This window comes from Merops nubicus, unplaced genomic scaffold, assembly GCF_000691845.1.
Source record: "Merops nubicus isolate BGI_N331 unplaced genomic scaffold, ASM69184v1 scaffold16818, whole genome shotgun sequence".
NCBI lineage: Eukaryota > Metazoa > Chordata > Aves > Coraciiformes > Meropidae > Merops > Merops nubicus.
Window position 1 is genome coordinate 1 of NW_008623808.1, and position 22,361 is coordinate 22,361.

The window sequence follows — 22,361 nt, forward strand, 5'->3', positions numbered from 1 at the left end:
TCGGAGGCCCCCGGACCCCGCGGGGTGTCCCCGAGGCGGTGTCGCCCTCAGCGGGCGCGGGGAACCCACTTCCGGACCCCGAACGCGCTTCTGAGGCAGCGTTTAGTTCCTCGGCTGCCTGTAGCCCCATTGTGAGCGCTTCTCTTCCCCTCGTCCCGGGCAGCCGCGTGTGCACAGCAGCCATCCAGCCATCGCGCGGGAGCGCGGTTCTGAAAGCGGTAGTGCAGTCCGTAAATGTAGGAAAACACACGGGAAGGCTTCTGTGACATTCTGGCTTTTACCTGCTTTTTAACAGGACTGTGGAACAGGCAATGTCTGTTCCACTTGTAAGCAACTTTAAATCATTAATTTTTGGCACTAAGATGTAATAGTTTAAGAGTTTATGTCCGATATTGTATATTCTATCTCAGCATACAGGAGTGACACAGCAGCCAAGAAAGGCAGGAAAGCAGGTTAAAACTTGCAGCCCTACGACCTTAGCAGAGCACTGCATGAAACCGTCTTCTCATTCCTTCTTAGATTTTCCAACAACTTCTCTAGTAACGTTATGGATCAGAAAATGGCCTGCATACCTATGGAAAGACCGACTTTCTTTGATATGTTTAAGGCACGCTGCAGTGAAGCAGGTACAGCTTTTCTGCAGTAAATAACTAGTAGGGTTGCTTTCTATTTATACATATGTGCTGTATGTTGTACATTCCATATACAAGTGTAAGGCATAAAGTTAGCATCTTTACTTGCCCCCAGTCTGTATTCATTAATATTTAATTTTTTTTTTTTTTTTAAAGAAGTATCTTTTTCCATAGTGTGTGCTCCTTTATTTTTTGTACCTTTTTTTCTTTTTAGTGGCTTCCTTAATGTATCCATATGCAGGCCAGGTTTTGTCTTTTGTCAAATGCACCTGTAGTTGTATGGTTTATTAATGTTAGAAGGAACCCATTTAACTTGACAGTCTGGGTAAAATGAGAGATAAACTATACTTTAAAATTAAAAGAAAAGGAATTTATCTGCTCTTCCATTAGATTTGTTAATGGTCTGAGAATTTGGGTTCCTTTATACTTTGTGGAGGAATTCAAAGCTATCTGGAAACAAAACAAACAGGAGTATGACAATGGAAGGAACATTGTGTTTTGCTGCTAGCATTTAAATGCCTAATGTGTTTTCACATCCTGCAGGGAGGATCCTTTTTCTCCCCTCTCTTTTTTTTTTTCTTTTTACCTTTTTATGTGTTTTTCTGTATATTTCTCTCCGTAGACTTAGGGCCCATCAGTCTAAACTGGTTTGAAGAACTCACTGCAGAAGCACCCCCATATGAGCCTAAATTGTTAGGAGAACTTGGTGGCCCCTCTGTCTGCCCTGATCAAACACCTTTTAAGACTCCAAGGGCAAAACCCTCCCCATACAGTCAGCTGGCATCGACCCCGCTCATTTTTAAAGAAGAAAATACGATATTGCCACCTTATTCTTCTCCTGGAAAAGAGCTGGATCAGAAAAAAATAGGAGCAAGTGAGTAATTTTTATAAATAAATGTTGTAATAATTAACTGAACCTTGTGATAAACTGGTAATGTACTCACAAAGTTCCCTCTAGAAAATATTCTCGTAATAGTCTAAAGTCAATTAATGTAAGGAGCAAATGAGGTTTTTTTTGCTGTAACTTGGTGAAGGAGAATCAGAGTGAATTTCTTTAGCAGTGTGATTTTTGTTTTATCCAAAATCTCTGAAAATGTTTTCAAGAGAGAGAATGATGCTTACCATACTGAAATATGAGGCAATCTTTTTGGCACTCCTTAATGGTTCTTAGAAAGATTTCAAAGCACGAAGCTCTTGGAGTTAGTAAAACTGTAAGTCATGGAAAGAAGTTACACTTTCCTGTTTGGAGACAAGGAGTTCTACTGCTTTTCTGAGGTACTTCTCACTATGTTATCTCCATGAAACAACTTCCTATGTCATGAAAGTACGTGTCACTCTGCTCCTTTGATGACCTGCAAGCTGTAGTTCCTGTCCTCCTCAGAAGGTCTTTTCTGTGCATGATCATATGTAACTCTTTTCAGTGGAAGAATATCTACCTCTGTTCCTGCAGTTTCTGGTTGTGCCCACTTGTACTCTGTACTCTCCTAACAGTAAAAGAAGCTTGTTTGAACAGGTTGCAGGTAAACACAAGACTCCCTTTGTTATCAGAATTGTTCTTGGATCCTAAAACAGTCTTTAAGGGTGTAGAACTGTGTTACTGTTTAGATATACTTTACACCATTGCTTCCATAGAATATTGATGCTATGTTTGGTTCTCTGAAGTGTATTGATGAACTTCTGCTCAACTTATTCTCAGCTGAGAACATGTTTCTTCTATATGTAACCATTTGGACTCTTACAGTGTTAAGTCCCTAGTGAATTTTTGGTAGCATTTCATAAACTGCAAACAAAGGAACCTCAAATGGTTACTCTTGCTCTGTGCTTGTGCCTGTGGATGTTTGTATACACTCCCTAAAGAAGGGAAAATAGCTCTTGCCAAAGCTTCTGCAGTTACCTGTGGCTGGCCTGAGAACCTATTCTAGTTTTCTTGTTTAGAGCCAACTGGATCATGTACCTTGGTTTCCTTCTTGTGAAAAACCAAAAGCATGGATAGAAGCTGATGGATTTCATCTTGTTATGGTACTGGGATGCAGCCGTGCTGTGCGTGTGGGCTCAGGAAGTGAGAAGCAGAGAGAAGTGCAGAAAGCTGGGTGGAATTTCTTATAAGGAAGTTGGACATTTCTGAGCAGGAATTCCTTTGGGTAGTTGCTTGTTCGTGTGAGGTGCTCAACTGTTCAGAGGGTTCTGCTGCTTTGGTGGTCATGCTCTTTGTCTTCTGCCTGGAGATGTGAAGCATATAAATACTTACTATTACCAGTGCTAGTGACTCCACTAACAGCTCCAGAAATAAATATTTGCTTTATCCCGCTGCTTATTCAGATCAAGAAGTGTATGTCCTGAGCAAAACTGAGGGAAGGCTGGAACAAATGCTTGTTTGCATGTGTTGAGTTTCTCCTAAGAATAACTTCTGCAGTGACAGGAAAGGCACACTGCAGTATTCTAAAACTGAAGTGGAATATGCCACTTAAATGATATCAAGGAAATACGCTGACATACGTGTATATCAAGTCAATAAAGTGACACAGTGAACATTTTTGGCTGTGCATTTGAAATGTTTGGCACTGTTTGTATACAGAATTTGCACATGTTCAAAATATTAGAGGAAAAGGTATTGTTTTGTTGGGTTTTTAAAATTAAAAATCAGACATTGCATAATTTAACTACTTTTTAAGATTATCTTTAAACTTTTCAAAACTGTTGCTCATAGTACAAGTTGTGTTGATTATTATCTTCTGTGTTGTAGGTGGGGAGAATTTGTTCAGCCCAAGTATCACAAGAAGAAAAACAGATGAAGAAAATGAAATGCTTGTTTCCCCTCCCAGCACCTGCCAGAACTGCCTTGCTGCTAGGTATGCTAAATATGTCAACAGAAATATAAAATGAATGGGATTTTAAGCAAAAAGAAGTAATAAACCCATGTATTTTACTGATAGACTTCTTCTGAGCAGCCAGTAACCTCATATGTCTTGTATATAAATAAAAACACTAGCCACTAGCTGATTTGGAAAACGTCTTTGCTTTTAGGTGTCCTGCCTTGCTATTTTTCTACTCCTTCACAGCTGGCATATGGCATCATTCACATGACTTCAGCTTCCCAAATCTGATCAAAGTACTCATGTTGATTAGAAAAACTGTTAAACTAATTATTTAATTAAAAAGTTAAGCTAATTTCCATAGTTTCATACAGCATATTAAGAAATACATGATTATATTGAAATCTATTATACTGTCAGACAAATCATCACTGAAAAAATCATGTTTCATAAAAGAAGCATTTTTATAATTTGTAATAAACGTATGATAAAGTCTAAAATACTGACTGGTGGCTAGGAGAAATCTGTTTTACTCAGCCAGGGAAATAATCATGGTTGCAAAGGAAGAAAATAATGGAGCTGGTAATATATGTAGTGGCTGAAATATTTACTACTTTTCAGAAATTGACAAGTGAAATTAATTTTTTAATTTGATTTTGTTTTGCAGTCCAGCTATTTTAAGGAATACTTACAGAACACCTCAGAAAAATAACATGCCTGGTTTGTATTTTCACTTTCTAGTTTTACAAAATATCTGATATCTATAGATATAAATCCTTATATATTAGGTATAATTTAATGTTCTTGTTACATAATGTTTTTCAGGGCCATATGGAAGCTTGTTTTGCACACCAAAATTTCTGCAGGTAAACTTTTTATTCCTGCATTTTGTTCATTTGTTTGTTTTTTTCCCAAGTAGTATATTTAGAATTCTGCATAGAAATAATAATTGTCAAATATATTTCTAGATCAGAACTCCAAAACGTATTTCCGAGAGTCTGGGAGCAGACGTGGATACAGACATGTCCTGGTCAAGCTCTTTAGCCACACCTCCTACACTTGGTGCAACAGTCATAATAGGTAATTCTGAAAATTAGCAACTGCTAAGGGTTAAAAGCCTCTGCTTTTGCCAGTGGGAGTTCGCTCAGTGTGTTAGGTAATGATTGCTCTCCTCAGCACACACAGGCTGTTGAGTGAACTTCCCTGCAGCAGTGCTGGCTTCAGCCTCTCCAGCCCCTCTCACAGTGCCACTGAGACCCATCCAGGGGAAGACCTGGACGTCTGCCCATCTCCTGACATTGCTCTTCTTAGTGTCCTTAAACTCTCAAAAGCACATAGAGCACGTGAAGAATGCATGCTAGATTTGGGAATCTCTTGAGTGAGGGAGGGAGAGGTGCTGTTCACAGGGCTACAGAGTTGTGCCAGTTTGGGTGTTCTTGGGTTCAGAATTTTGTGACCCAAAAAGGAAGACTGGTGGAAGTATCCATGGCTTAATGGTGTTCTGGGAGATGAGTTGTGGTTTGAGCTCTCATTCTTCCACTTCCCAGATGAGCCCAGCATGGTATAGTGGTGGTGCCCACTTGCTGACATCTGGCACCTCTGAAAGGACAGTGTGAGTCATTTGGCTGCAACATGGAACCTAGATGCCATGTCTGTCAAACGTGTTATTTGAATATACTGCATTTTAGGCATCTTAATGGTAGGGTTCACTTGTAGGTGGAAGGATATTGCTACTCTTGTGGAAGGAAATGGTGGGGGAGGACAACAAGTGTCTCATCCAGATGCTTTTACAGAAAAAAACAACACAGAGTAGTGCCATGAATAACTGCTGGAGAGGGGAATGGCCAGTGATGGTGGGCTCAGGGTGGTAACTGATCTACCTACACAGCAGAAACCACAACCTAGGATTTATTTAGGCTTTATGCTGTGAGGAAACTGCATTTGTACACTGTCCCTCAGCCTCACCCGTTGAACTTTTTAGTTAGAACTTTAAGTTTGTTTTTAGTAGGTCTTTGTTTACAGATTTCAACTGCATTTAAACTAATCCAATGAAAACCCTCCCAAAACACACATGTATTTGAACACAGCAAATCACTTAGGAGCAAACAAATTGACTTGTTTGTCTTTCTTCTAAAGCTAGAGAAAATGATTCTATTTCTGGAGCAAAGCAACAGGATGAAAGAGCTGAGACAGTAAGTAGTTTCAAGAGCTATGCTGTTTTTTCATTTCAGTTAAACTTTTCAGTTCCATGTTTACATTCCATAAGCCAAGAATAAAAAATTCTGTAACTTTCATTCTAGGTCCTCCTATCTGGCTATTTTTTAAAGTTACTGCTCACAAAACTAAACTTGGAAAACTTGAAACTTGCAAACTTGCCTGACTCTAGACTGTATTTTCAAATAACTCACTTTGAGGAATATTTTTGCTGCATATAAAAAAAAAAAGATGCCAAACTGACTTGGATTCAGCAGCAGTGGGAGTCATTCAAAGAGAAATCAAACCTAGGAATTGCCATATGCTACTTTTCTGAGGGTTGCTTGGTTGGTTTTTCTTCCTCCTGTGTCAAAGTTTTGGGAGTTAACTGTTTGGCAACATCTTCTTGTGCTCAAACATTATACCAAGAGTTGAAATTTAGTATTAATTTCAGTCCTTTGATAGTGTTAGGGTTCTTGCATAATTCTGTGTATGAAAGATGAGTGGGTTTTTTCAGACTGAAAACTGAGGATGATGCTAGTGGGATTCAATTACAAATTTACATTTCACTACCTGAAACTTCACACTTAACAAAAGGTTATAAGTTAAAATAAGCAAAAAGTCTTTCTTCTTCCTCATATCTGCTTTGTCCCTTTTTGAGAGGCTGGCTTACAGTAAATTGCTGAACCCATTCGCTGCCATTAAACTGACTGTAGAATGGAGCTTGTTTTGCATTGAAAATGAGGATTTTCTGTTTATTTTCAAGTGCACCTGTGAAAATATTACCTTTCATTTTGAGAGGTGCAGAATTATTCAAATAGCACAGTAAATGTTGTGTTTTACTGTTCAAGTGACACTTACTGGTGGGTAATGTAGCAGCTTGGGTCTTTGGTTTACAGATTTCGCACAACACTTCTTCCAACCACGATGAATGTCCTGGGATGAGTGATACAAGTATGCTGTTGGTACCAGAGACAGCAAAGCTGACTGCTGAGGATGACATCAAAGATTTTGGTATGCATTGATACTCTACTATGGAGTATATTGTGAAGCAAGACTGAGGGGAAAGTTACATTTTATGTCCTGACCTGATCCTATGGCTTATTTCTGCTGCCAGCTGTGTACTCCCACTTCCTGAGTTGATTCAACTTTGTAACACTAATCAGGCCATCAAAAAGGGAACTGGTTTCTGTTGAGGCAGTGAATTAAATCAGGCTGCTGTGCACTGGATGACAACCAGATTGGTACTGATGTAGGTGAAGGTGTGAGACTGTATGGAGAGCTGAGCAAGAGGAATGCTACAGGCTCAAGGGGGAGCAAGACTACTGTTTCTGGCTGTTGAATAGGTTTAGCTTTGTCATGAAGTTTCAATCCCATGCTCATTATTCTGTGGTGAGCTTGTTTTTTAACAAGCCATATCCTTTCTTCATTTACTTCACCTATTAGTACTTCAAAATGTGACAAATCTCTTAGGTGAAAGTGGTGTTCTCTTTTTTTAATGCAGAAGATACTCAGTTAAGGGAATTTTTTTGTTCTGTATTCTCAGAGTGTGTTAGTGAACAAGTGAAAATGGATGCTCTAGTGGGAGGGGTTTTTTTATTTATTTATTTTTAGAAATGATGGCAGAAGGGAAGAATATTAACAGAAATTTATTCAGCGTGCTTGGGTGTAAAAGGGAATCTGTAGAGACTGACACAGGCTTAGACAGGATAATATATCCTTAGGATCGTATGTCTCCTTATCTGCATTAAATGAATTGCCACAAAAATATTGTTTGGTGTTGCATGTAAGAATTGTGAAAGAAGTGGTTTAGAATTTGATGAGGAGGGCTGGAATGCTGGGGGTCAGAAGGCATTGTTGCTTGCAGAGGGATGCATACTGCTGTGTTTATATTATAGGTTCAAACATGCTGAAAAAAGAAAGAGTTGGTAGTTAACATACTCGAGCAATCTGTAGGCAGTGAAATGCTTACAGAAATGAAGGACAAATTAAGATCTAATGTTTAAACCTTTCTTTTTCTTGAGCATTGTATTATTTGCCCAGAAGCTCTTCAGAAAAAACTTCCTAATAAATTAAAAACTGAAAATCTTTTCTAAATCCTTCTAGACACTATACTATTCTATATCAAACGAAAAGATAGTTTAATAGAATCATCCTTAAATAACAGTTTCCTTAGCTGCCAGTTATAGACAAAAATAGGCAGTTTCTTAAGGTGCTTAGTGCCTACCATCTGGTATAAATTTTAGAGGAAAAAGTTCTAGAGATTTATCTTGTAAAATTTTCTACTCCTCCTGTCAATAGAAAAAAAAATTCTTCTGAGACAACTAGGTTTTCATCTTGGAAACCTGCTTAATATGGAGTGCTCAAGAGGCCAGGGCATCTGTGTGGATGTCCTTTGCCTCCTGTCTCCAAGAGCTGCTGTTGGAGAGTAAACGTCTTTAGAGACATGTACATTTATCTTTCCAAATTCACTCCTGAGTGAAGGTAATTGCCATAAAATTGAAAGCTGTATTTGGCAATAAAAACACAATGTCTTTCCAGAGTTATTTCCTAAAACTTAATTTTTACTTCTTTTCCTTTCCTCATCATCTCTAAACTCTTAGAGTCGGAGATGTTAGATGGCTTATTTGGTGAGATGAGCAGCCTTGAGGACACATTCAACATGCCTGCTGAGTCCTGTGGAACTCTTGTGTTGATGCCACGTGCTCTGGATGCAGCAGAGAAATGTGAAATGAACACAGCTGAAGCACAAGGGAAGAGGGAAGTTCCTTCTGAGCAGCCCACTGGAAGAGAGGCTGGTGCTTCACAGGAAGTGAAAACAAGCAGCTGCGCTGAAAAAAGCCACTCTGCTGAAACGAAGAATCCTTTACTCCAAAGCACAGATGAAGATCCAGGGGATGATGAAGAATGCTGTTTAATAGGACATGAAAAGGAACTGGAGTCACTTAGGATCACAGATGCGCAAGATTGCAGACATGGCAGAACACACAAATGCTCTGAGAATGAGAAACCTGTGAAAGATGATGTGCCACCTTCAAGCCAGTGGTCTCAGCTGAACTTATCTGATCTTGATGTGGCTCTCTTGGAAATGCCTATATGTAGCTCTCCACCCTCTGACTTATGCAGAGAGAGAAATTTAGAAAAGTCAGTAGTAATGACCAAGGGTGGTGCTGTGGAAACCTCTTTACTGGATGCTTCTAGCTTGGTAACAGCACAACAGCTGTGGAGTGTTGGTCTGTCAGAAAAGCACTGTGAAGTGAAAAATCCAGAAAACCCAGCAGCAGAAATCACTCCAGTAAAATCTGTATCTCTGAGCTCTCAAGATCCAAAGTTAGTAAAAGGATGTGCAGCTGAAAAGTTTTCCAAAATGAGCTTCTTTAACTGCAACTCCTTTTTAATCGAACGGACAAACGTCACGGAATACTCCATGGTCTACAGCGGCGTCTCTTCCAGGCGTGTAAAAACAATTTCTCAATCTGTCATAAGGGATGTTCTGACTCACCCACTCGTATGTGGTGCTGCCTCTCCAGATAACTGCAGTGACCCACATCTAACAAATAGTGAAAACACCCTTAAAAACCTGAATATGTTATCCAGCTTGAGAAAGAGGTCCAAGAGATTTATTTATACAATAAACAATACTTTACTGTTCCAAGAAGAGAAAATAGAGAAAGAAGTAACCTCTGAATTGCCTATTCATCCTGTATTACCACATCTGGAATCTGATTCATGTGAATTTAAAGGCTGTCATATGGCCGGTATTGATGAGCAAGGTATATTATTAAGTTTTTCATAATTTGTGGTGGATTCTGTATTTATTTAATAAGAAAATTTTGTGTAAGTGTTACAGATAAAATTGTGTAAAAACTTGTTTCAGATAAAGTAGCTCTGCAACTGGGAATCAAGATACAGAACTGGCCTGTTACAGTGATAGTGATATGATGGCATTATTTTCAAATAGTCTGGTGCTAACTTACTGTCTCAGTCTCAAATTAGTTTCTGGAAGAGAAACTTCCATCTTGAACCATTATTCTAATTGACAAGCTTAATTACCTTTGTCAGTGCTGTTGAAACATTCATAGTGTAAAGGGCCATCCTGTCTGAATTGATAACTTCTGAGAGATCAAAAAGAATGATAAAGTTGTATTGTTATTTTTCTAAAATTAGCTGGTTTAAGACTGTGTATGTTTCTTCCAGAAGCATAAAATATTTTACAAAACAAACTGTAAAATGAAAGCAAGCACATACTCATATTTTAAAAGCTGCATTTCTTGCCAGAAGAGTTATTTAATATTAGGAATTGAAGTACTTCTCTTTAAAGTTTGAAACAAATTCATATGTTGAGACACAAGGAATGGAAGCTCACCTCTTCAAGTTTCATTAAAACTAAAAATTTTTTTATTTTTTTTTTTAACTCATAGCATTAACTGTAGTCTGCTCACTTGTTTCTGGCTGTTAGTAAATGATTAAACAGGTCTCAAATCTTGTCAAGGTGTTCACATTTGAAAACAAAAGTGTTATTTATGGCACCAGTGTTAAGCCTGTGTAGAAATGATCCTTACGGGCCAAAATGTTATGAAAATTTGAATTTGCATTTGTATGAATAAATGACAACTACTTTATTAACATTTTTTTTTTTCTGTAATTTCTTTCTTGTAGGCTGCCTGCTTCTTGCTGAGAGAAAGCATTTGAAATCAAGTATCAAGGAAAATAATTTCAGCACTTGTACATTAAAAATGGATATTGTGGGTAACTCATCTGGTGACTCCTTCAGTGACCGGCTGAAGCAACAAGACCTGAAAGTCCTGGGGGAAAACGCAAGAGAGGAGCAACCTGCTACATCATTAAAAAGCTCAGAAGTATCTAGTACACAGAAAGAAGGAACAACAGATTCTTTAAACAGTGAAATAATTTCAGATATTAAACGTAAAGTCCTGGCTTCAGCATGCCTAATGGCAAGAAGGCGTTCCAGATTGCTCCCTAGAGGCTCTTGCTTAGAGAAAGGTGGGGGAGAGAGATGTGGGAGTGCTAAAGTGAACGGTGGAGCTGCTGCACCACGGAGCCTTAAAGGACAGCTTGTGTGGGCTTCTCCTGGGGATAATGAGCTCCTGATGGATACACACCATGGCAGTACCTCTGTGACACACGGCGGCCTCAGTAACAATTTGAGTCAGATCAACTTTGGCATAAATGGTGTCAGTAGTGATTGTTACAATAAAATGGCGACTGATAAAAGGCATGCTACAGACCAGTTGTCTGTAGCTGACTGTAGAGAAGTACTTGGACCTTTGGGAATAAACTGCTCCAAAAATGATAGTACTGGATTAAAACCAGAGGTCAAACCAGACGCAGCTGTTTCAGAAGTTGTAGCTGAAAACAGAGAGCCAAAGTCAGTTGTTAACAATGATAGCCCAGGAGCAGCTGCTAGCAGTTATGTAACTGTGGAGACTAATAAAGAATTGCTAGATTGCAAAGATGATAATTCTTTAAATGAAGTGATTTCAGAAGAAGATAAACGAGTAGCACCTGTGTATTCCAGCACAAAGTCAAAGGAGAACCTACAGCATAAAGGGAAATCATCAGGAAATCTGAATGCATGCAGTTTGAATCTAGGCTTTGGTGGCTTTCAGACTGCTTCCAATAAGCAGATTACATTCTCTGAAGTCAGTATAGCAAAAGGTAAAATGCTGTTCAAAGACATTGAAAAGGAATACTTTGAAGCCTCTTCTATGGAAAGAGTCAGAAACTTTTCAAATGAGGTTAAAAAGGAGAATAAGTTTTTCTCAGATTCAGAAAGCAAGATGGACAGTAATTTATCTGATTCTTTAGATTCTCAGACAAGTTTTCTGGAGCCCAGGCATACACAGATTATTCCATGTAAAGCTGGCTTGTATAAAAGCTTTCCTAGAAGTCAACAGTTCTTGCAAGGAGCAAACCAAACTTTGACAGCAAGCCAAGAAGCTGAAATTGCTGAACTTTCTAGTATCCTGGAAGAAACAGGGAGTCAATTTGAATTTACACAGTTTAGAAAGCAAAGTAGTGTGATAAGAAGCCATGCCTTTCAGCAGTTTGGGAGTGTAGAAACACGTGGGACAACACATGTGGAAAGTATTTCTGAAACAAGGACAGAGGCTGATTTTTGTAGCGCTTCTAATTCTGAAAATCAAGTAAAAAATGACAGTTATTGTACTAAGGAGGAAGACATAAATAAAGACTACAAGGTGGTGGAATATGAAAAAGAAAATGCAGTAGGTTCCCACAAAAATTACAAAAATATTACCGCTGTTAACCTGGGCAGAAATGGAAGCAGAAGAGCCGATGGGAACTTCCCAGGAGCTGAACAGGACAGCTTTTCTGACTTCGTAGGCTTTACTTCTGCTGGAGGTAAAAAAATAAATATTTCTAAAGAGGCTCTGACTAGATCTGCGGAGCTCTTCAGGGACCTGGATGATGATAACTGTTTGTTTAAATCCTCTGAAACTAGTACTAGATGTCACAATACGAATGGGCATCTATCTTCTGACTGTAACTTTGTCAGATGCCTGACAAAAGAAAACAAAGGAAAAATTGTTTGTCGTTCAGATTCCAAAAGCTCAGGAGCCATTTCCCACACAGGTTCAGTTTCCCATCATGCACAGAAAAAAAATGAGGAAAATATTAATGCACTGTTCAAGGAAGATACAAAAAATCAAACAAAAATATCAACGCATGATAATGAAAATGTTAATTTCAGTAGTGCTATCATCGACAGTCTATCATCCATGACAAAAGATAGCCAGAATCATAAAACTTCCAAACTGTTTTTGAATCAACGAGATTTCCAAGTTGAAGGTAGTTTGCAAGAAGACTCATCAGGTAAAACGCATCTAAGAGATGCTATTACACCTGGAGAAGGACATACCTTAATTATGTCAGATGAAGTGGAGAACCTGTCTCTGAATCAGAAAGGAGAAGACAGAAAGGAAAACGAACACTTGTCACAAATATTTCAAACTCCAGCTGGTGGTGATCTATCCATTTCTGATGCAGCTTTGGATCATTCTCTACACTTGCTCAATGTACAAGGTGGAGGACATGTAAATGTTTTGGAGAACTCTGATAAAGAAAAGACATACTGTAAAAATATGGAAGGAGAAAACAACACTCATGATAAGAACCTGTTAGTGAATGAAAGCAGAATAAAAATAGGTTCTTACCAGCATCATCAAACACCTTTTGAGCAAGAGGTAGGTGTTGGAAAAAATGAAGTGAAAGGGACTTATCTGACCAGTTTTCATACTGCTAGTGGCAAGAAAATAACAGTCGCTGATGGATTAATGGCTAAAGCTGAACAGTTTTTTGCAGAAAATGTTGATGTAGGAAAGGAACATAATGATGATTTTGAGAACCCTATAAAGAAAAGGAAGTGTAAAAACAATGTCAAAGATGGTGATTTACGTATTGAAAGCATTGCTCAATGTTATCCAGAAAAACTTGGTGAAAAGCTTGTTCCTGAAGAACTTGGAGATCAGCTTAAGCAGGCAGCAGAGAGCAGTCCCATTAAACATGCTGTGATTCTTGATACGTTTGGTAACGTAGGTGGAGATTGTGAAAGAGGTTTAGTAACCTCATATGTACATAAAAGAGCTGATGTCAGACCTGGAAAGTCAGAACTAGGATCTCTCCCTGGGCAGGAGAGTGGTGCTTTAAGTACGACTTGTGTGTCCGAAGGTGGAAAACTGTTACCAGAGAGAGAGATGGAGTGCTCGCCAAAGAAGAGGGATGATTCAGAGAGCATGCACGGTTTTCCTGTGCACTCTGCCACACCTCTGCATTTAATGAGGGTATCACATGACCTTGAAGATAATTCTGTGCCTGTAGGTAGAAAAAATACTTCATTTGTTGAGGACAGTAACAACAAATCTAATCAATCCCTTGCCTTAACTCCAAAAAGTAGCTCTTCTTACTTGCCCTGTGACAGTAAGAAATTTGACTTGGAATGCTTAAATGAATCTTGTGCTGACACAAACTGCTTCACACAGACCATAGGTAATGCTTGCCAAAACAAGTCACCAGTCTGTCTGCCTGAAGATGAAACTAATTTAACCAGGTTAAAGGAAACAGTGCGTAATGTTGAAGATCAGAAGGGTGATCTGGAACAAACTGTGTTTAGTACAGCCAAAGGGAAAGCAGTTTCTGTTTCAGAGAGTGCCTTAGCAACAGTCAGACAAATGTTTCAGGAGGACTATAGTGAATCTGTAAAATATCAAACTGGGACTAAGTCAAGAATTAGTCAAACAGAAATTGCTGGAAATTCACCTTCTGTCATTCGTGCTGAGTGTCCTGAGTTTTTAAATGCTGAAAGAAGTGAAGATATTAATTCAGCTGCATCCCATTTTATTAAAGTAAATGCAAGCACTAGTGAAAATGGTCACCAAGGTGCATACACATTTGTAGATGCAAAGCCAGTTTCAAATTCTCAGGGGCAATGCTTTGACAAGAACATGAAGCTTTTAGGGCACTTGCCTGTTCCAGATAAGCAGCTCAAGCAGTCGGGTTCTTCTACAAGCAACCTTGGGTTTTTTAGTACAGCGAGTGGTAAGCCTGTACAACTCTCAGAAGAGTCACTCTCAAAAGCTAGACAGCTCTTCTCTGAAATGGAAGGTAACTGTTCATCGCTTGTACAGGAAGAGGTTTTAGTGGAGGAAGGTGTGGAGAAGCCTGAAACACACACTGAAGTAGTTCCTAGGAAAACATGGATAGAGTTACCAGAAAGGGAAGAAAATGGCAGCAGTGAATTCATTTCAGATCCTGCTTTTGGGTTCAGCACTGCAAGCGGGAAGCAGGTAACAGTTTCTAAAAATGCCTATCAAAAAGCAAAGGCAATTTTAAAAGAGTCTGATGACCTTTTCAGCAGTGGGCTTTGCATTACAGATCAACTTCATCCACTTAAAGAGGGTGGTCGACATGTAAAACCTTTAACTGCTAAAGCGAGCTCAGAATCCAAAATTGGAAGACGCTGCAGTGAAGACTTTGACTTAAAAAGCATCAACCCTGAGGAACTGAAGTCTTTTCCAAGCACTCACCATGTTAAAATGCTTGAGTTTGTACCACATAAGAAAAACAAGCAGTTAACATCATTTAAAGATAGCTTTCAGCAAGAGGAGACTTGGTGTTTTGGAAACGGGCAGCTGAACCTGGGGATGAAAACGGAGTCTGAAGCCATTTCACGCAGTGCTACTGCTAAAGCAGAAATGGACCTCGATCTTCTCCAGACTCCAAAGCATTACTTGGAAGCGGAGGCTGTAGAAAGTGCAAGAGCTTTTATGGAAGATGATCTTTCTGATTCTGGAGGACAAATTAATGCTGCACAGTCCTTCAGCAGCAGACTGGATAAAAACTTTCAAAATAAGACTTCTGGGAAGAGGCGCATTGAAGAAGAAAACTCACTTGGTAGGTCTTTGTCTTATATATGTTCAAATCCATATTTCTGTGCAGTGGGTGGTTTGAGGGACTTTTTATGGCGTGTCACATTGATTTTAAAGGTCATGTAGAAGCTGAAGTTCTTTCCTTAGGTGTGAATGACAAGAATTCTTGCTGCAGGCAATAGTTCACCCACTCTTTCCAGCCTTAAATGCACAGTGCAAGCTGAATTTGTGATTAGCAGTTCTGAAGATGTGCAGGTTTTGCTGTTTTATCATGTAGCTATCATCACCGAATGGCTCAGATTGGAAGGGACCCTAGAGCTCATCTAATTCAACCTCCCTGCAGGGACACTTCTCAAGATCAGGTTGCTCAAGGCCTCAAGTTATGAAAGAAAGCTTTTGTCTCTGAGCACAGACTTTTTTTTTTTTTACTTTCTCTGTGCCAGTCTCTAATGGTTTTTAATTGAAAAATGAGTAGTGATATTTCCTTTTTCACCTTTTTGTGCCTTGTAGGTGAGGACAAGGTTTTGCTTGTATTGCTGTTGCTAGGCTGGTAGGAGAAATAGTTGCTGGTGGAAGGCCACAGCTTCTTGCCATCTGAAACTGATCTGCCTTAAGGCTGCAGCGTTGGTACTTAGTGCGTGAGCAGACTTGACTTAGTGCTGGAGCAGATCTGTTCAGGGTCCTGGGGCAGCTGAGAACTGTTCATGGAGGGGTGGCTCACAGCAGTGGCTGGCTCTCTGCACAGATTTGTGTGGAGCAGTGCAGGAAAGTTTGGGTGGGTGTGAAAAGGCAGGTAGGACTCCACCCATCCAACTTGAAACAGCTCTGCCACACCGTATCCTTAGAGCTTCTGTAAAAGATGTGCTACATACATTTTGGGGTTTCTGTGAGGACTCCTTGATTACTCCTTGATGAGCTGTGCTGCTGAAGCCCACTGTGGTGCCCTTCCTGATAACTTAAGGCTTTCAAACTTGGATTTGGAGGGAACAGACCTACTGACCACAAAAGATCCTGCAACGGACCTCATTATGTGGAGTCTTGAAATCATTCTTGGTAACACAACGTGCAGTCATTCTGTGCAGAAGAGACTTTTGCAAATTGTGGTGAATTAGCTCTGTGTTCAAAAAGGCCGTTTAATAGGGATATGTGACCTGAAAACTTGCTACTTCTGCTTGCTCTGACTTCTTGAATATTTTATTTAGAAATTATAATTAAGTTATACAGTATTGGTAAGATGCTGAACTTAAAAGGAACATTACTTTTAAATCTCTGTTTTTATCCTAGGAGAACCTCCAATTAAAAGACAGCTCCTGCTTGAGTTTAACAGGACAGAGAATCCCCCCAGATCTTTGAAAGCTTTGAAAAGCACCCCTGATGGTAATTTCAGTCTTCTGGTGTCCTAAGCAGTAATCTGATATTGGTTGTTATCTTTAGACTTCTTCCATTTCCAGTGAACTAACATATAGTAAGATTGCTTAACTGCTTCTTTTATCAGTGTAAGCCATGGAAATTCAGGGAAGCTGCTGTGGGAATGTCTCTGCTGACTTGGCATCACATGACTAATGGCATGCCTTGCTGTGCAGAATCCCAATGTATTACAGTGTACTACTTCTGCAAGAACTCTGGTTTAATTTCCAGCTCAGTGAGAATTTATCCAGTTTCTCACAATCCTAAATCTCAGAAATTCAGGTCTCAGTAGCAAGAATATATTTTATTGATCTGTAATTACTTAATTAAATACTATATCTACAGGAAAATGAGAAGGTATTGCTAATTTAATTGTATAATAATTTGTCCAAAATATACTTACTGTCAGGTGTCTACAGTACAGATGCTTTTAATATTTTGAGCCAGTAAAGTGGAGGTTTATGAAAGTGAAATCAAGGTTTTAAAGTTTGAGTTGATGCTTTATGTGAAGCTGGTTAGTGATTAGGGTATTAGCATAATGTGATTTTGGCTATGCCTTTTGGTTATGGGGTAAGCTGGGATCTTTAAGGAATTGTTCTTGCTAAGTACTGCGTGCTCTCCTGCAGAATGCAGTAGCACAATCCATCAAATGTATGGATTTAACCCACAGGTTGGTCCCTGAATACTGTCCTAAATCTGATCTAAGCAGAAACCCCATGATTTAAAGTTTTAAATGGAATTTGAAAGTTGCTGCCAGAGAACAATTTTATACCCTTCATATGCAAATATTATCCTGCCCTGCAGCAGGATCTGAACAGTGTTATTCTTTTGTGGAACAAAGGGAAATAGTTCTAATCTGCAGTACAGCCTTGCCTCTGACTTGTAGAACACGTGGCATCTTGTAGATATGACTTCTCATAAGAAGCTTCCTCTCTGCAGCCTAAGGGCAGAGCACAAATGAGTTTTTAAATTCCAGGCAGACATGATTTAGTTCTGTTGGTAATTCCAAGATAAGCGTGTGCTTCAGTGATGGAAGGAGGAGGAGTTTATGCAAATATACCCTTTTCTGTTTTAACTTTAAAAAAGAAAAAAGCTGCTAAGACAGTTCTAAATTGAATGGTGGGGCTACTAGAATTAAATATATGCTAAACATTTCCCTTTCAGGAGTGTAAAAACATCCTGCAGGCTCACAAACAGAAATTTTGGGGAGTTCAGCATTGCGGTCACTTATCCTTTATACCCATCTGCAACTCGTGTGAAGATATTTTATACACAGATTTTATTTGAGGGGCAGACAGGGCACCTCATCCCAAAGCTGTTTAAATCCACTCTGGAAACTTCTATATGCTTATAGTTTGAATATAAAAAACAAGTGCTGTAAATATCTATCCAAGTAATGTACTGTTTCAAACTTTTTTCTAATAGGCATTTTCAAAGACAGAAGAAAATTTATGTACCATGTTCCTTTAAAACCCATGATGTGTCAACCTTTTGGGTGAGAAATCTGTAATATATTTTAAGAGTTCTTCTAATGCAGTTTCTTAAAGCCTTGCAAACCCTTGGACTATTTTAAAAAATAACACAGTAATAATTTGCTACCCAGCTTTGTTAAAGACTAATAATTTTACCTCAAAATAAACATTTTAAGTTACCATATAGCACACACTGCTGCAGCAAGATGCTGCAAGGTGCTGCAGCAGTTAGCATTGAGATGCTAAACAAACTTTACACTTGTATTTCTCTTTTCTTGGTAGATAGGAACAAAGTATTCAGTTTTTAAAACGCCAAAGACAGCTGTTTTGTCTTTTTATTGATGTACTGTTGAAAGTTGTATTACTAAATTAAGAATATAAAAATAATGAAAGATTTTTGTCAGAAAGCTGGAATTTGTATGGTTGGTTAAACATTTTCATCTCTGTAGGGCTACTAAAGAAAGACAAGAACTCAGGAATCCCACCCTTACTCTACCGGATCAAGACTTCAAAGGATTCAAATCTAAACCTGCCATTTTTCAACACTGTGCACTAAGGCAGTTTTCAGATGGTACTTCAGGAGTTTCTACTCCATGTCAGGCCTCAGCAAAAGAGAGGGAAGAAACAAGAAGCTTGTACAGATCTGGCAAAACTGCTAAAACTTTTATTCCTCCCTTCAAAACCAAGCTGACGTTTTCCACAGGTGAACAAAGCAGCAGCAAAAGGTGTGACTCGCCCACCAGCAAAAACAGTACTGAGGAGGTGGAATTCACTCAGATCACAACTCAACAAGATCCTGATGAGCCTCAGGACCACCAGGCTTGCACCCAGCATGCAGAAGACACTGACCTAGAAAATGGCAATTTAGGTATTCGCGGGTTTTGATCACTGAACTATTAATGCTAACTAGCAGAATTGAACCTTTAAGGGTTTTGCATATTCTGGCAGACTTCCTTTTTTAAAATAAAAAGAACCTTCTTTTTAATTTTTTTTTTTGTTTTCCAGGAAAATTAGTAAGTAATTCTTTCCTAATATTTTACATTGCTTTCCTTCTAAAGCATATGCAGCTCATCTTCAAAGTTAATTAAAAACACAAAAAATTTGTTTTCACACAGTGCTTTAGAAACAAGATGGCTTATGTTTCATTTGACACTTTTTTATACACCTCTTCAGTAAAACCTGAAGGACTAGCCTGGCTGTACTTGACTTTTACAGCAGCTTGTTTTCATTCTGTTTCCTAATTAAAATGTAGGTTTAACCATATAAATGGCTGATTGTGTCATCTTCAAGGAGGCAGAGTTTAAATGCTCAGCTGTTTGAATTGATTTAGCATGTGGGTTTATGAATTCTAAGCTCTTGAATGTTCCAGTGTGTTTAATTTCTGTAACTATTATAATCAAACAGCCTGAGTTTTTTTTCAGAAGGACTCGTGTATATTTGAACAGGTGCATGAACATGTGCAGAATCAGATTCTGTATTTACAGGTCCAAAATTTCAGATTACAGACCTTATGGTCATTGTCAACTTTCTGTTCTTTTGGAGTTTTCTGTGAAGATAGATTTCAGTCTGCTAAGAAAAATATGTGGATTTAAGTTTAGTTTAGTTCAGGGACTTATTCATATACAAAGCGAATGGTATGAAATGAGTAACTATTGTGCAGATGCCTTCAGTAAACTCTGCTTTTTAAATGCATTAAACTTTGACTGTTTAGACTGTTACAGTTTCTAAAACATCTGCAGAATGGCTGAGAAAATCTGCTTCTATAGTGTGACTATATCTTACATCAATGCATACTGTGAAAAGGTTTTGATGGTGTTGGTTTGTTTGTGTTTTTGTTTTCTTTGCAGCTATGGTCAAGATGATGACAAATCTCCACTGTGCCAGAGATCTGCAGGAAATGAGAATTAAAAAGAAATATAGGCAAAATATTAGCTCACAGCCAGGAAGCTTATATGTCATTAAAACATCTGCAAGAAACAGAATCTCTCTGAAAACTGCTGTAGAAGAGAAGTCTCCTAGCTCCTACTCAGCAGAAGAGGTATATCAATGTCTTTTTCCTGTGTCTTTCCAGGCAGATCTGTTCCTTAAGCAAACAAAACTCAGCAGCTTGTGAACAGATACATCCTTCAGTTTTGAGATATTTACAGTAGCTCTTATATCAGTTCCTAGAGTTTGTAAGTAGTTCTGCATATCCACAGTTTATTTAAGACTATTCCAAATAGCAAGGGTCATAAAGTCTCTGTAGTGCTATAATCAAACAAGAGAAGCATCAAACAAAAAAATCCACCAATTATGGTTGCTTTTAACCCATGTGAAGAAGTTAAATTCAAGCTTAGGTAAGTCTGTATCAAAAGCCTCTTGCTCTTGGTACAGAAGGTGCAAAACCTATTGACTCTAAAGCACACTGTGATGATGCCATTCTGCTAAAATAATTGCTGGGAAGTCCTTAATTCTCCTTGGACTACATACAGAGTGACAAAGTCAGACAAAAGCTGTCTCAACCTCAGGAAAATATTTTGAGTTTATAGCACTAGATACAAAAACTCAGTTGAATTCTTACTGTATAGTCAGTATTTTGTTTTTCTAATTTTTTGCAGCTTTACACATATGGTGTTTCCAAACATTGTATACAAGTTAACAGCACAAATGCAGAATCTTTCCAGTTTCTCATCAAGGACTTTTTCAGTAAGGAGGATTTATTAGCTGGAAATGGGATGCAGCTTGCTGATGGAGGGTGGCTAATACCTACAGATGAGGGAAAAGCTGGAAAAAGAGAGTTTTACAGGTACTGTTACTTATGAACTTGAGACAAGTATGTTATTTATTAGTGATTCTCTTATCCCCTAGAATAAGTCCAACACAATGGTGTTTTAAACCCTCTGACTACTTTTTTTTAGTGTGCATTTTTAGTGCACCTCTGCTAGTGTGAATTAAGATATTGTAGGATTGTAAATTTATTATGTAGACTAATCATAGAATGGTTTGGGTTGGAAGGGACCTTAAAGATCATCTAGTTCCAACCCCCCCTGCCATGGACAGGGATACTTCCCAGTACTCAGGAAGTACTGAGAACCTGAGCAGTACAGGTTGCTCAAAGCCCCATCCAGCCTGGTCTTGCACATTTCCAGTGATGGGTCATCCACAACTTCCCTGGGCAACCTGTTCCAGTGTCTCACCACCCTCACATCGAAGAACTTCTTCCTAATTTTTATCTAAATCTATCTTCTTCCAGTTTGAACCCATTACCCCTCATCCTATCACTACAAACCCTTGTAAAAAGTCTCTCCCCAGCTTTCTGGAAGGCTGCAGTAAGGTCTCCCTAGAGTCTTCTCTTCTCTAATGTTGGTGATATTCACTGACCATTTAAGAAAGCATACAAAGTCAATTTAGAAAATTTCTGGAGATTTGTCAAATGCATGAACAATCTAGCAACATATTACTATTTTATGTTAATTCAATGTTTCACAACTTTAATTAGCATAAAAAGCTTTTGATTTGTTTTCAAGTGCAAAAGCATTTATTTCTGTTGGACCCTAGACTAGTCTTTTGATGGGAATGAGGGTTGATCAGGGAAGTCGATTTGGGCTTCTTTGGCAGGACAGGAGTGAAGAGGTTTTTTAAAATAATTTTTTTCAAGCTGACATATGATTTGAAGGAAACCAGGACTTCAGTAGTAAGACTCACCAAATTCATTCAACCTTTCTTCTGAGTATATGTAAGAATTTTAAAAAAAAGAGAGGATACAATCCATGTTCTTGCACTCTTCCTGGTCTTTCTATCCCCTCCTGCAGGTCATTTAAGTAAGATAAGCTGGAAAAAAAAGTGAATCTGAGATGCTCTTTTTTCAAGTCAGTGTCATCACTGGTATGTGTTGACACAAACACTCAAGGCAGGGACCTGTATTTCAGTAGTATTCGTAGTCAAGTGTGCATTGGCAACCTAGGTGGAATCAGAATTCAAGAAGCTGGCAACATTTGCTTCCCAGCAGGGTCGTGTGAGAGAGGCAGGTCTGTTCCAGGCTCAAGAACTGCTTGTATTTGAAAGTTTGGGTTGGTGAAGTTGGTGCCAGTAATCCAGTATGGGAAGACTGACTAGTGTAAGATGTGAGCTTCCTCATTGTGATCTGTACTTCCTTGTGGGAAAAAAAAAAAAAAATTGCTTTCTGCTCTTGCTAGTGACTCAGCATCATTATTATCTTCTCCCATGAAAAAAAAGAAAAATTGCTTTCTGCTCTTGCTAGTGCTCAGCATCATTATTATCTTCTCCCATGTGACCTTGGGAAACATTTTTGATGTTAAAGTTTGTCATCTTTGTTTTCCTCGCCCAACAGCAATACAGTTCCTTAAAGTCATCTTGGGGCTTTCTGACAAGTCAGAAATTGACATTTTGATAGGAATTCACTTGTGTTCTAATCAGTCTCAGCTATTTGGATCTCTG

The 22,361-nt window shown here is 38.7% G+C and overlaps 1 protein-coding gene across 1 annotated transcript in view; it reads left to right on the top strand.

Moving 5' to 3' along the window:
- Nucleotides 1-598: 598 nt before the first annotated feature.
- Nucleotides 599-22,361, top strand: part of BRCA2 (breast cancer 2, early onset) — a 34,964-nt gene continuing 13,201 nt past the window's right edge. The window contains 15 exon segments of the mRNA XM_008945201.1: nt 599-626; nt 1,255-1,506; nt 3,376-3,481; nt 4,113-4,165; nt 4,271-4,311; nt 4,414-4,525; nt 5,582-5,637; nt 6,538-6,652; nt 8,242-9,411; nt 10,298-15,070; nt 16,330-16,422; nt 17,878-17,947; nt 18,374-18,792; nt 19,772-19,962; nt 20,522-20,709. Coding sequence (XP_008943449.1) covers nt 599-626; nt 1,255-1,506; nt 3,376-3,481; nt 4,113-4,165; nt 4,271-4,311; nt 4,414-4,525; nt 5,582-5,637; nt 6,538-6,652; nt 8,242-9,411; nt 10,298-15,070; nt 16,330-16,422; nt 17,878-17,947; nt 18,374-18,792; nt 19,772-19,962; nt 20,522-20,709 — 7,667 coding nt within the window.